Here is a 12,486-nt window from a genome sequence, read left to right as displayed (position 1 = left end):
TCTCTTCAATGCTTGATCTATTGCCCTTTTTCAATTTTTTTTTACATTGTGTAGTAATGAAATCTCCAACTCCGAAACTAGGTCAAAATCTGTATGTCAGGAGTTCGGTCACATTGAAGCAAGTTTCGCGTTTGATATACTTTCCTAACCAGTGGTAAATATTAATTGTGTTATGACGACTCAAAAACTTCTATAGGACGTCTTATTACAAAAAGAAATGTTTGAGTTAAGACTCACAGCAATCTCCACGGTGCTGGGCGGCAGGTGCCGCGGCGCGGCGCCCCTGCAGTTGTCCAGGCACCACTGCGCGCAGTGCGAGGCGCGCGCGCTGGCGCCCCCCGAGCCCAGCGAGCTGACGGAGGCGGCGGGCGAGCCGGGCGAGCCCAGCGCGTCCAGCGGCCGCGTGCGCGCGCGCAGCCAGCCGCAGTAGTAGCGCGCCAGCCCGCGGCTCGGCTGCCAGGCCACCGCGCACAGGCACAGCACCAGCCACACGCGCTCCGCCCACTCTTCCACGGGACATTCCGTGATCTGCACGGAGATGCGGCGCAAAAAAATATAGTCATACATCCCGGGTACGTCTACTTTTGGACATGGCCTCCTCCAAAATGTGCCACAATTGCCAATCTTTCTCCAACAAATATATATGAGGACAAAATAATGGGTAAAATGTTTGTACGGCTATGGGCAAGATGGTTTCATAGCTTTCAATGGGTTTCCATATTAATATATATTTAAAAAATATTTTATGACAATATTTCCTTAATGTGTCATTAAAATTGATAATACGTTGATAAAACTTGTTGAAAAACTTACTTGTCGAACACATTGAACTAATATTTCATCACGTAGCTCCTCCCGCTCGAGACCCTTCCCAATAATGGATTGTATGACTTGCGTTTCTTTTTCTGAAGTCAACTCTCCTCTCATATAGCGACACAAATCCTATGAATAAATATTATTAATTAGAGTAATTAAATACAAGTTGTGATTAACATGTATTGCTTTTATAGATAATAATGTATTTAGACTTCATCTTCCTTATCTCATTTCTTATCCTATAAAACTGATTCAGTAAAACATAAACAATGCTCAACAAAAAAACAAATACTAACTCTGAAAATATTGACGGCTGCCGTAACACTGTCTGGATCATGCAGCTGTATGTGAGATGTGGGGATGTTATTCCCCTTGTGATAAGTTATCATTTCTTCTTTGGTTAAGAGCTCCATCGATTTGCTCTTGCGAGTTAAAGTCGCCATGATGGTACCTGGACAATTTTAGAATGAGTTGTTTGTATACAAGAAAATGCAGATTTTGGATTTTACAACTGATGTTTGTAATAATTAAGTAGAATTTACTGTATTCTAGTATTATACTCTACTATTTCGACTTTACTAATTTTGAATAAAAAAAACTTTTTAAAGATATCAAATAGTAGAAGATAGCGAGTTCGTAATTCTGAAGTAGTTGCCCGAATTGAGTAGGATTTTCTTGATTTTATAATAAAGTTGTTTTAAGCCTGCGAGGGCAGTACAATCGCAACTACTGTCGGAAATTGATTATGTCATATCTGGGCCATAAATTCAAGACGAATTTAAAATTTATCGAACGATTTCCAATTCTGGGAAGTATCAAATATTAGGAGTACCTTCAGGCGATCGAGGGTGGTCGTTAAAGTAGAGTTTAGCAAATTCTGTAAAGTCACTCGAATCGGCGGGAGCCTCCGTGCTTGGGGCCGTTGTTTCGAGCTGGTGCAGTCTGCGTTCTACGCGTTCTTTTCTACGAGCGTTGCGTTCTGTGTTCTGCGAATAGAAAAGGATTCATTTATTTATATAGTTTCATTAAATATAGAGTAAAAAATAAATAAAAAAGCACACTTGGTCTTAGAATCTGGATAATATGATGAATTTGTGAAATTATGATATTGTCATAGATCCTTGTTAAGTGTATAAAGTTTCAATTACATCGGTCCGTTAAAAATGGTTCAAAATCGAGTCTGAAGGAGTTGGTGTCATATAAACATACAGGTGAAGCTAATACAAACACACAGAAATATGAATTAGAATTTGGGCCTAATTAGTAAGCACTCTTCTTCTTTTTAGAATAATAGTTAATAACCATGATTAATATGAAATATAACATGTTAGTGTAATTTAAGGCGCATTGACGACAAAATAAAATGATAAAAACAAAGAAAAAAATCTTTAAAGACACCTTTTTTTTGCATATTGCAGTATAAATATAAATAATGTAAAAAACTTACACAGATCCATAAAAATATATTTTTAAAAATTGTTGTGATATCAATGTTACAAACTTACATTGGCGTCACCATTTAACATAGGCGGAGGACTGATGCAGGAGTCCATAGCAGTGGAAGGAGTTTCCGCTTGTTCGGGTGACGTCACAGCACTGGGTAACGGCGGTAGAGGTGCTTCCGGCTCTGGCTCTTCCTTGTTTGAAATTCTGCACGCAACGTTTTTTTATTAAGAAAATGTGTAAGATTAAAAGAAAATATGGAATACTAGCTGCGCCCCGCGGTTTCACCCGCGTAAGTCCGTATCTAGTAGGAATGTCGGGATAAATTGCTTTTATGTTATTCCAGTTGTCCGGCTGTCTACGTAACAAATTTAATTGCAATCGGTTCAGTAGTTTTTGCGTGAAAGAGCAACAAACATACACACATCCTCACAAACTTTCGCATTCTCATTTAAATAGAAATCTCTTTAAGAGAAGTCAGAAAAGTATAGCTAAAGTCCGGAGAGGTTACCGTGATGTCTTAAAGTAGTACTAATTTCAATGTGGGAAAAAGGAAAGATCTAGCGTTTACAATACCTTCCCACTGGAATTAGTACTCCATTTTAAACGTCAGGGTAATCATCAGTACTCCTATAACGACAGGATTTCTTAAAAGGATCAATAACATATTCAGAGAAGAAATCATATGATGCAAGCTAAGTGTTTTGACCATCCTCTCTCCCTCTCATCTCACAATGTCTCTTTACGCATTATATTTAAAAGACGTTACCTTTTTTGGAACCTTTCAGTTGAGTTGAGACTATGTTCTATTCCCTAAATATTACAAACATTTTATTATGATCTATATATTACTTACCCATTGCTTTCTGGTGGGTTGAAGGGCGGTGGTGGTGGTGGGGGGGACAACACTGGCGGTTCGGTCGCAGCTGGTCGCGGTATGACAGATTCGTATATTGGTTCCTTATCTTTGATCACTGTTAGCTTTCCATTTGGAATAATTCCGTTGGTAAGCTCTGGGGGTGTCGTGTCTAGAATTGAGAAGAATTTTTTAGCGTATTGTATTTTAAAATTTACAAAAGATTGTGGTTGGAAAATGTGTTAGATTACTAAAAAATCTTGTGAAATTTAGAAATTAAAGATTGTTAAACGGATTTTAAACGCTTATTCCTTATATTATTATTCGATTTATTCATTATATTATTAACCCAACGTTTCAAACACTTTACAGCGAGCGTGGTTTCAGGGTGTCTCAGTCTCCGTTTAAAAGTCTTTAATTTCTAAATGTATAAATACTCACGTAAAATCAAACACAAGAAATACTATCGTGTGAAATTCTAAATAGATACTGCTATGGTATTTGCGATAAAGTATTTGTTAATAGTTACGGTGTTTTTAATATAAAAGTCTATAGTATGTTGATTTCAATATTTTGTGAACGATCATATTATTATTAGAGCTATTCTAATACTCCTAAAGAAGAACCTTTAAATATACTAATAATTAATATTATTAATGATGAAATAAAGTTTGGTTCAATATCAGCTTTTATAATACATACAATTTAAAAGGCATTAAAAGCAGAATTATGTATTATTTTAGGTTGGATGAAATTAATAATGGAATGATTTATGATGTAGCAAAGCAGTCTAATATTATTTCTTAAATAAGCTTTATACGGTAGAAGAGAAGACACACAACCCTTTATAATTAATATATAATAATTTCTAGTAAAATTTAATTATTAATATTTTGTTTAGAATATGTTGTTAGATTTTTTGAAGCCTAATATTAAGTAAAAGAGATTGAAAACGCTCGAGTTAACCTTCTTCTAAATCGCCGACTTGAGGCTCAGACTAGTGTTAGTATAAGACTTATACTAACATTCAAGTTAATATTTATTTAACCTTGAAATACCAAAAAATTGTCCATCGATAGTATTTGTGTTATAAAGTGAAATCTTCTATCGACTGTAGTCTTTGTTAATATACTAGTTTTCATTATAATTAACCTTTGACCGGCGGCGGCGGGGGCGGGCCGGCCGGTTCAGGGAGCGAGCACAAGGGCGGAGGGGGGAAGGGCGGCGAGTCCTCCCCCGCGCCCCCCACACCCCCCGCGCTCGGCGGGGAGGGCAGCGTCAGCGACGACGTCATCTCACCGTTCGGTATGCGACCTGCGTGGGCGCACCGCCAGTGAGTATGCCTTTTAAGTCTTTTGACTTGTGCCCAAAGGATATGTGCCCCTTTTTTTGTTTTTTACTCAAATACTTAAGCGTGTGCTACCGATTCGTAATGTTTGTTATCAATTTGAATTATAGTACAACTTTTGTTTACCCAAATGTCCGAAGAAGGGTTATCTTTTTCAAAATAAATCTACGTATAAAAGACAAATTTCGTTTATTTTTATTAAAACAAATTTATAAATTATTGAGCCTGTCTACGATATATATCTGTTAATTACAATGCCACCAAGTTTTAGAGATCCCAAATGAAATTTTCCATATCATATTAGATACATGATTTTACAAGATGTTTTTATATACCAGCGAAGCTCACTGTACAACATAGAAAGCGTTATGAATAATAAACCATCACCACTAAAAATAAACAAATAAAAAATCTTACCGTTCATAGATGAGGTCATATTATCAGGGGTACCGTTAACAATACCGTTGCTGAGACTGGATATGGGCGTAGCGGGGTGAAGTATGGAGTGTAGGGGGAGGGAGTTCGGGGGAGGAGGTGGGATAAATTCCGATGGAGCACCGTCAGGTTTGCGGGCGTCTGAATGCTTAGTGAGCTCGTCCATTTCTTCCGCTAGCACGTGTTCCAGCTAAACATGGGAAAAACATGATTGCTAAGTTCAAGGATGGTCTACAGATGATTTAGTTTGAAATGGATACTTCATGAGAGCGATCTTTTGTAAAATACATAACTATAAAAAAATGTAACATTTAGTATGACAATTATAAATATCACGTTTTTTGCGTACTATTTTAAACTAATATTATGTAAGTCTATTTAAAGAGTTTTTAATAAATTTAACACAGTTTTTAAGGCTGTACTTCGATCATCAAAGAACCTACCTCCTGATTTAAATCATCAGCCAGACGTTCAATAGAATCTCCAATCTCGTTGATCGTGGGCTGGTGTGCTGGTTGGCCATCTGGAGCACCTCGTTGCGCTGGAACATCCGCCAGGAAGTCGAACAGGTTGTCCAGGTTCACCGATTCCGCTCTCGCCCCAGAGCAGGATATACCGCGGAGCTGGTCCGCCATGTTTTCTAATTCTGCTCGCTCTTGTTCCGCTTTTTCTGCTAGGCTGTTTGGGGGTTAGATGGATTGATGATTGATTGGATGGATGATTGAATTTATATTTTTAATACACATAACAGACACTAGTTGCTAGCCAATAAATAGTCCAAATTGTTCTGAAGACATTCATCATTGACCCTGTGCCTAATTTTATCAAATTTTGCTTATCTTCTTCATCTTAACATTTAGATAGGCCATTTCACATATTTTCACGATTCCGAAGTCTCGCATCACCGACCTGTTCCTCTCCTCCCGCAACTTGATCTCCTGGTTGACCCTCTTCATCTCCCTGAGCGCGGCGGCCACTTCCCTCGCGAAGGCGCCCCTCAGGTGCCGCTGGAGGGTGAGGGCGGCGCGCCGCAGCCGCAAGAAGGCCGCGCGCTCGAACCAGCCGCGCCACGCCGCTTGCAGCACTACGGCTGCTCTGCGCCATTGCAGGTACTGACGCCGGGCTGTCGAGCCTTTGTACCACTGTGGGAGACGGTTTACAATAATACTTAGATGCACATACATTCTTATAATATAAACAGTTCTCGATATGCATTAAGTCGTAAGACTATTTACGGATGTGTTGTAGGCACGCATCTATGTATAAAACAAGCTGTAAGACCCGGCTCGACCCAGGAATCGATTGGATTAAAATATAGCATACACCGGGCAAAGAGCTAGTAAATAATATACAAGATGTTCACATCTTAAATATTATAAACTAGGCTGTAATCTGCATGCTTTCGGCTGTAATTTTTAACTGCTCTAATCCAAAAATCGATTCCAATGGTCATTATAACTACTTTTTTATGTTAATAAAGGAGCTAGTTGGTGCCTGATAGTAAGTGAATCCCATAGTTAGTAGTCCGTCTATAAACATTTGCAGAGACTATATGGTTGTGTATATTCAACACGGGGAATTTAGGTTACAACAAGAAAGCGCGTGATTAATTTTCATTATTTCATTCGTCTTAGAAAATTACATATTATTCATACCTTTTGTATGAGCAACGCGGACGACTGCAACAAAGCTGATCTCCGAGCTTCGAGGGGGCCGTGCACAGAGCTACGCATAAATATTTTCGTGTGTCCTATTTGCCAGTCGTCTTTCGGTGCATTTACAAGCTCCATTATAGCTCTGAAATAGAAGCACCAATTATTAATTAAAATAAATGCGATTTTATCGTTTTTATAATTCAGTTACAATTTCTTATTTGGCTCCAAGATCCCACAAGAGTAAGAGAAGAGCATTACTTCTTTTCATTCAACAAGGTGATTTACAAGTAGGGTCCCAGGCGGATCCCGCATCCTCGGGTCCGGCTTCAAGTAGCAGCATTATGCACAGACCATCGACGTTACTACATATTCGCGTACCATAAAAACAAACTCGCTTAATCACTACATAGCATAAAGCAAAGTAAACGATTTTGGTTTATACGCCGGCGTCTGTATGTATGTATGCTTAAATCTTTAAAACCACGCAACGCACTATTAAAAGTAATTGAGGAAGGTTTATATGTAAAATAAGTCCCCACAGAAATAGGATCCCAGCACTCACGTGACGTCCGGATCCGGGGGGCGCGGGTGCGGCAGCAGGCAGCGGTACCGCGCGCGGAAGAGCGGCGCGGGCAGGTGCACGGGGTACCCGTCGCGGCGGATGCGCACGATCTCGTTCATGCCCAGGTACCGCAGCTGCTCCAGCACCAGCTGCTCGTTGTACTTGCCGGCCACTTTGTGCTCGTTCGGCTTTATGCAGCGGACGTACCTGGGGTTTGGTTTGGTTATTATAATCCGCTCTGGCTTTGCTCTTGGTTCACATCTATAGCCATATTATAATGAAGAAATTTTGGTAATAATAATAGTCACTTAATGATATAGGCTATATATAGCTAATATACTATAAAGTTAGGGATCACAGACATATCAAAAAGTGGTGGCTCAGCAGTGGGAACATATATATGGGCTGATGATGATGATGATGATGACATATCAAACGGTTAAACATAAGACTATCGTGTTGAAACAAACAATATCTTTAGCTTTATATTATTAGTATAGATAGGTAATGTGTAGCCTGTCTGTATCTACGTATTGTATATGTAAAAAGTAAATAGATATTAAATTAGCAAGTAAACGAATAACCAACTTCTTCAATACTCACCACACATCAGTAACTTGCAACATATCTACTAAAGACTGCAGCTGTGCCCTGAAAGTGTCCACTACAGTCGGTCTGCCTTTGGAAGTCCCGCGCTGGGTCGTGCTTGTTGAACCGGGGCTCGACAGTGACACATCCTGTATCCATTTTTATTTTGATTAATATGGTTATTGGAGCAAGAAGAGAAAGAGGTGAAGTGTGATTGAAAGAGTTCTATAGAACAGACTTACAGATTATATATGAGGGCGTTTTAAATTTTAATGACCTAGCAAAATTTTAGTTAGTGAACTGTATACAGAATATAGAATGTATATAGAATAGATAACAAGTACACATATTTTGGTATGTCCGCTTTTAGTATCATAGAAAATTTATTTAACTTATTTTAAATAAGAAGACACTGAAGACCGATTTATGGCAATATTAAATAAGGTAAAAAATTATGTTATATATACTTAGAAGCAATTCATTTAATTTCATTACCTGTCCAGGCGGCGCTAAATCCTGCACATAATCAGCGAGCTCCCTCACAAAAGGATTGGCGGATCTGCTTAAATGGTCGATAAACGCGTCTTGCTGTGTATCTCGGTTTTTATCGACGAATCCCTGCACGCTGTACGTCACTGTGCCGGCGTAGTGTTGTACCCCGAACTCCTCCTCCCACTTCCTTCTTGATCCTTTGACAAACGTCTGGTGTTCGCCGAACTCGCTTTGTATGTTTGTGAGGTAGGCGCTGTCCGATCCCTGGTGAAAAATATAATGGGTTTAACTAATATTTATGGGTATTACAAATATAACTTAAATTATTTTTCATAATGCGTCTTTAAACGTGTAATGGACTAGTGATAAATTAAGATCATATTACTCTTTATACTCACATGCACAATTCGTTAACAGATGTCATAGAAAGTTTGTAAATACCATTATATTATAATCTAATTCTAAATTGACACAACCGAACCCAATATGTTAAATGCCCATTTCACATCGATACATTATAAAATACCAAAACATTATGCGTTAAAAGCACTATGTTACGGATTAAAAAAAATGACACAGATAATAAATTTTTTGAAATCACTTAAAAAAAATAAGTCATATATAATATTAAAACTTTGCGTTGTTTTTAAAATAAGAAAATACCTTTGGCATATGACATTGTTCACTGAGCAATTTCAGCAAACTTCGCGGCGGCTTTTCAAGTAATTCAAGACACGCGGCGTTGTCTGTGAATTGTATTTGATTGTACTTTATCCCCTCTTGTCGATACTGTAACGAAAAAAAATACAATTACTTAAAATTATTGTAAATAAAATATACTATTCCAATGGCCGTAATAAACGCTCATACTCTGTTTGTATACCAAATTTCATAAAAATCCGTTCGGTAGTTTCAGCGTGATTGATGGACACACATCCAAAGAAACAAACTTTCACATTTATAATATCAGTGTGCACATTGCACATTCATTAGAATTTAGCACAATTGAGTTTGATTTTTAATTTATTTAATGTGTATTGTGCACGGCCGTTTATATCTAGTTTTGAAATCAAAATTTAAACATAAGTGTATGTACTTACAATCTCCTGCTCCAACGCAAACACGTAGTTATTAAAGAACATATGCAGCTTCTCGTTGGCGTAATTAATACACAATTGTTCTAGAGAGTTCGACGCGAAGTTCTCGAAGCCGAATATGTCGAGCACGCCTAGCGCACGCTTCGCTTCGCGTCCTGGCGCGGAACAGCTGTTCACGTGGCGCACGAGCCAGGCGAATGTTCTGGAATATAGAGCGCGGGCCATGGCATGCCGGTTTTCGCGGGCCTGAAAAGATTATTAAATCAGCTGTTAGGTTGAGGAGCTAAATTTCGCACGAACTACGGGGATATTAATATATTACTAACTGACCCGGCAAACGCTGTTCTGTCTTACTCTAATCATTAGGGGTATGAAAAATAGATGTTGGCTGATTCTCATACATACCAGCCGTTGTTTTGGAGAAGTATGGCAAATAACATTATGACACGAGAATTTTATATGTATGGAGATTCATCTCGTACTAAGATAGAAGCCCAAGCTGATATGATCTTATCTTATGTACCTCACCAACGGTATTGTTATTTTTTAAACGCAATTATAAAACAGAATATAGTTATCGAAGGACAAAATGAAAATAAATAGAAATCTGTATTTCCTGAATACTTACTTCAGGCAACCTGAACGGTATGTCAGTGACATTCCCCCTCACGTTGATCTGTCTCTCCAGTAACACGCGCTGAGCTGTTGGTGGGGCGAGTCCCAATAAATTGGCCACAGCATCCACTGCCTCCGCATCTTCTGGCGCTAAGCTGGTACGTTCTCCGTCTATGTCCTGGAAATTGGATTTTTTTTGTGCTATATTTATTACGGTATTTGTGTGTATGGTATTGAGATTTTATTACAAGATTTACCTTTTATATAAACAAAAAAAAAAAGGAAAAAGCACAATTTTTGTGCTTGTTACCTCGTTCGTTTTATTGTGTTAAACGATTTTTATGATTCTTATTTCATTTATAAGCTGATTCCCCCTATATGGTTTCGTCTAAATTTAATCTAATTCTAAAAATTTTAAGGCGAAGGCGTTTTTGCTAAAAACAATTTCAATCAATACAAAATACGAAGAAAATTACATGCCACGTACGTCACAATTATCAGAGCAATATACACGAGTGTCACCTGAAACTGTATGTTCCCGAGCCAGAGCACCGCGGCGAGCACCTTGAACAGCCCCTCGCACATGTGCGGCGGCACCTGCAGCACGGTGAGCGCGAGCTGCAGCGCCTCCAGGCGGCCGGGCTCGCTGCGCGCCGCCGCCTCCTCGCGCTCCTCCAGCAGGTACTTGAAGCGCACGTCCTCGCGCAGCCGGAGACTGCTCTTCAGTTCCGCGTTGTGCTGGAATGTTCGAGAAAGTTTTTTGATTCGTTTGTGTGTGTGAAAAGAGTGAATGTAGTGGATGATCTGGATTAGCTGAAGTTATGTGGATAATGTTTTTTAGTTTTGTACTGAAATGTGTTAGATGTTTCTGGAATCATGGCTTCTGTTATGTACTTCATTGAGGTAATTTTCATTGAGGGAATTCGACATTGGCCACACGACAAGACTGTTACGATTGCACATCACGTGAAATGATTTTACCAGTGTATGCATTTTTAACGATAAATAATAATCAAACCAAAACGACTGAAAAAACTTGACAACAATTTTAAAATCAACTTTCAAATCATACCCTAGCTCCTTCCACCAGCTGATAGAAGACATGGTAGTTAGTTTCTCGAGGTGCGGGGCCAGTTATCCTCGCCCTCTCCAGCAAGAAGTCCCTCAGAACAGCGCCCTTAATTCCTCCCCTATGGTCCAATCTAACTTCCACGAACTTGCCAAAACGAGATGAGTTGTCGTTCCGCACTGTTTTTGCGTTACCTGAAATGTGGAGAAAATTTACGATTTTATGTTCCTATGTTTGGTAAACGTTAACCTTTACCTGTATAGTCCTATACTTGTACCTGTATTCTATTCAAAATGAATATAGTGTAGAATACAGGAATTGTAAAAATGAAGGAAACGAATAAAGTAACCAACAGAAAATTAGAGTAGAGTGGAGGAAAAGAATCTGTATTAATACTGTCAAATAATAGTGGTAATAAAATTCAAATAATACAAAAGCTTATTGGGGCTTTTCAAAACACATTTCTTGATTTGAACTTACCAAAAGCTTCTAGAACAGTATTGGCCTCCAATATTTGTTGTTCAGCCCACGAGGCCTGTCCCCCCGCCGCGCAGAGGTACTGAAGTATCAGCTTCGTAGTTTCTGTCTTGCCTGCACCACTCTCTCCAGATATTACCACTGATTGATTCTTTTCACCGTTCTGTGAATAAAATTGTATAGTTTATGAGTATATTCACTTTTTTTCGATTTTAGCAGGTCTTAGTCGTTAATCGTGCTTAAGATAACACGCATTATTTCTGTTGCTGTGAAGACTCGTGTCTCTTAGTGGGGCATATGATATACATCTGTTTTACGGATCGATTTTCTTTATGGACAAATGGGTGATCAGACTTCTGTGTCCTGCGAGACCGAGACATTTTTAAATTCTTTTACGTTCGTCTCTACCAGGATATCGAACCCAGGAACCCTCGGTTCAACGCTCACGCGTTAACCGCTGTACCAGGGAGGCGGTCGCTTTTCTGTTGTTGTACACAGAAATAAAGTATTTTGAGAACCATCACAAGAATAAACTCTCCGAATCGAGAACTTTGGTTGCTTTGGGGACGTCGGTGAAAAATTTTATTTTCATTTTAAAATCCTTTTTATTAATATGCACATACATGGAGGTTATTTTAAAGTGCATGTATAATTCCTATTTATTATTCAGTAATTTACCTGTAAAGAGCTATATGCAGATTCAGCCAGCGCAAACACATGTGGTGACAGACTCCCAAACGCTTTGCCGCGGTAGTTTTGCATATCCTCCTGAAAATGCATAAATTAAAATATTAAAAATAAAAAAAAACTTGTTGAAAAAAAAAAACCTTCAAACTAATCTGTTTAACTTGATATTCTTATGTATTCTTAAGTATTAACCAAGACGTGACCAAGAGCGAAATGTTTAACTTTTGTTTTATAAATATTTTTTATAGCTTTTCTTTTAATTTTTATTTCTTTCGATGTCCAGTTACATTTTTATTTGCTTAACAAACAACTACACATAAATGTCAGTATACAACTGTGATACAGT

General features: G+C 38.5%; 1 protein-coding gene across 2 annotated transcripts in view; it reads right to left on the bottom strand.

Annotated features, from left to right (window-relative positions):
* LOC119828843 (myosin-I heavy chain) overlaps positions 1–12,486 on the bottom strand; it is an 80,524-nt gene that overhangs the window by 12,827 nt on the left and 55,211 nt on the right. The window contains exons 5-25 of one of the 2 annotated variants that reach the window (XM_038351128.1): positions 12,132–12,221; positions 11,457–11,616; positions 10,980–11,170; positions 10,430–10,645; positions 9,921–10,085; positions 9,296–9,538; positions 8,859–8,984; positions 8,199–8,459; positions 7,719–7,852; positions 7,116–7,322; positions 6,554–6,695; positions 5,808–6,040; positions 5,342–5,576; positions 4,881–5,088; positions 4,268–4,429; positions 3,116–3,287; positions 2,322–2,466; positions 1,649–1,802; positions 1,113–1,267; positions 814–942; positions 238–528 (exon numbers count right to left, since the gene is read on the bottom strand). In XM_038351128.1, coding sequence (XP_038207056.1) covers positions 238–528; positions 814–942; positions 1,113–1,267; positions 1,649–1,802; positions 2,322–2,466; positions 3,116–3,287; positions 4,268–4,429; positions 4,881–5,088; positions 5,342–5,576; positions 5,808–6,040; positions 6,554–6,695; positions 7,116–7,322; positions 7,719–7,852; positions 8,199–8,459; positions 8,859–8,984; positions 9,296–9,538; positions 9,921–10,085; positions 10,430–10,645; positions 10,980–11,170; positions 11,457–11,616; positions 12,132–12,221 — 3,819 coding nt within the window. The remainder of the gene's footprint in view (positions 1–237; positions 529–813; positions 943–1,112; positions 1,268–1,648; positions 1,803–2,321; positions 2,467–3,115; positions 3,288–4,267; positions 4,430–4,880; positions 5,089–5,341; positions 5,577–5,807; positions 6,041–6,553; positions 6,696–7,115; positions 7,323–7,718; positions 7,853–8,198; positions 8,460–8,858; positions 8,985–9,295; positions 9,539–9,920; positions 10,086–10,429; positions 10,646–10,979; positions 11,171–11,456; positions 11,617–12,131; positions 12,222–12,486) is intronic. The other variant, XM_038351129.1, reaches the window with a different exon arrangement.

The sequence above is a fragment of the Zerene cesonia genome, chromosome 8, assembly GCF_012273895.1.
Source record: "Zerene cesonia ecotype Mississippi chromosome 8, Zerene_cesonia_1.1, whole genome shotgun sequence".
Lineage (NCBI taxonomy): Eukaryota > Metazoa > Arthropoda > Insecta > Lepidoptera > Pieridae > Zerene > Zerene cesonia.
The sequence above is the reverse complement of the archived record's forward strand: the minus strand, read 5'-3'. Positions and strand labels throughout refer to the sequence as shown.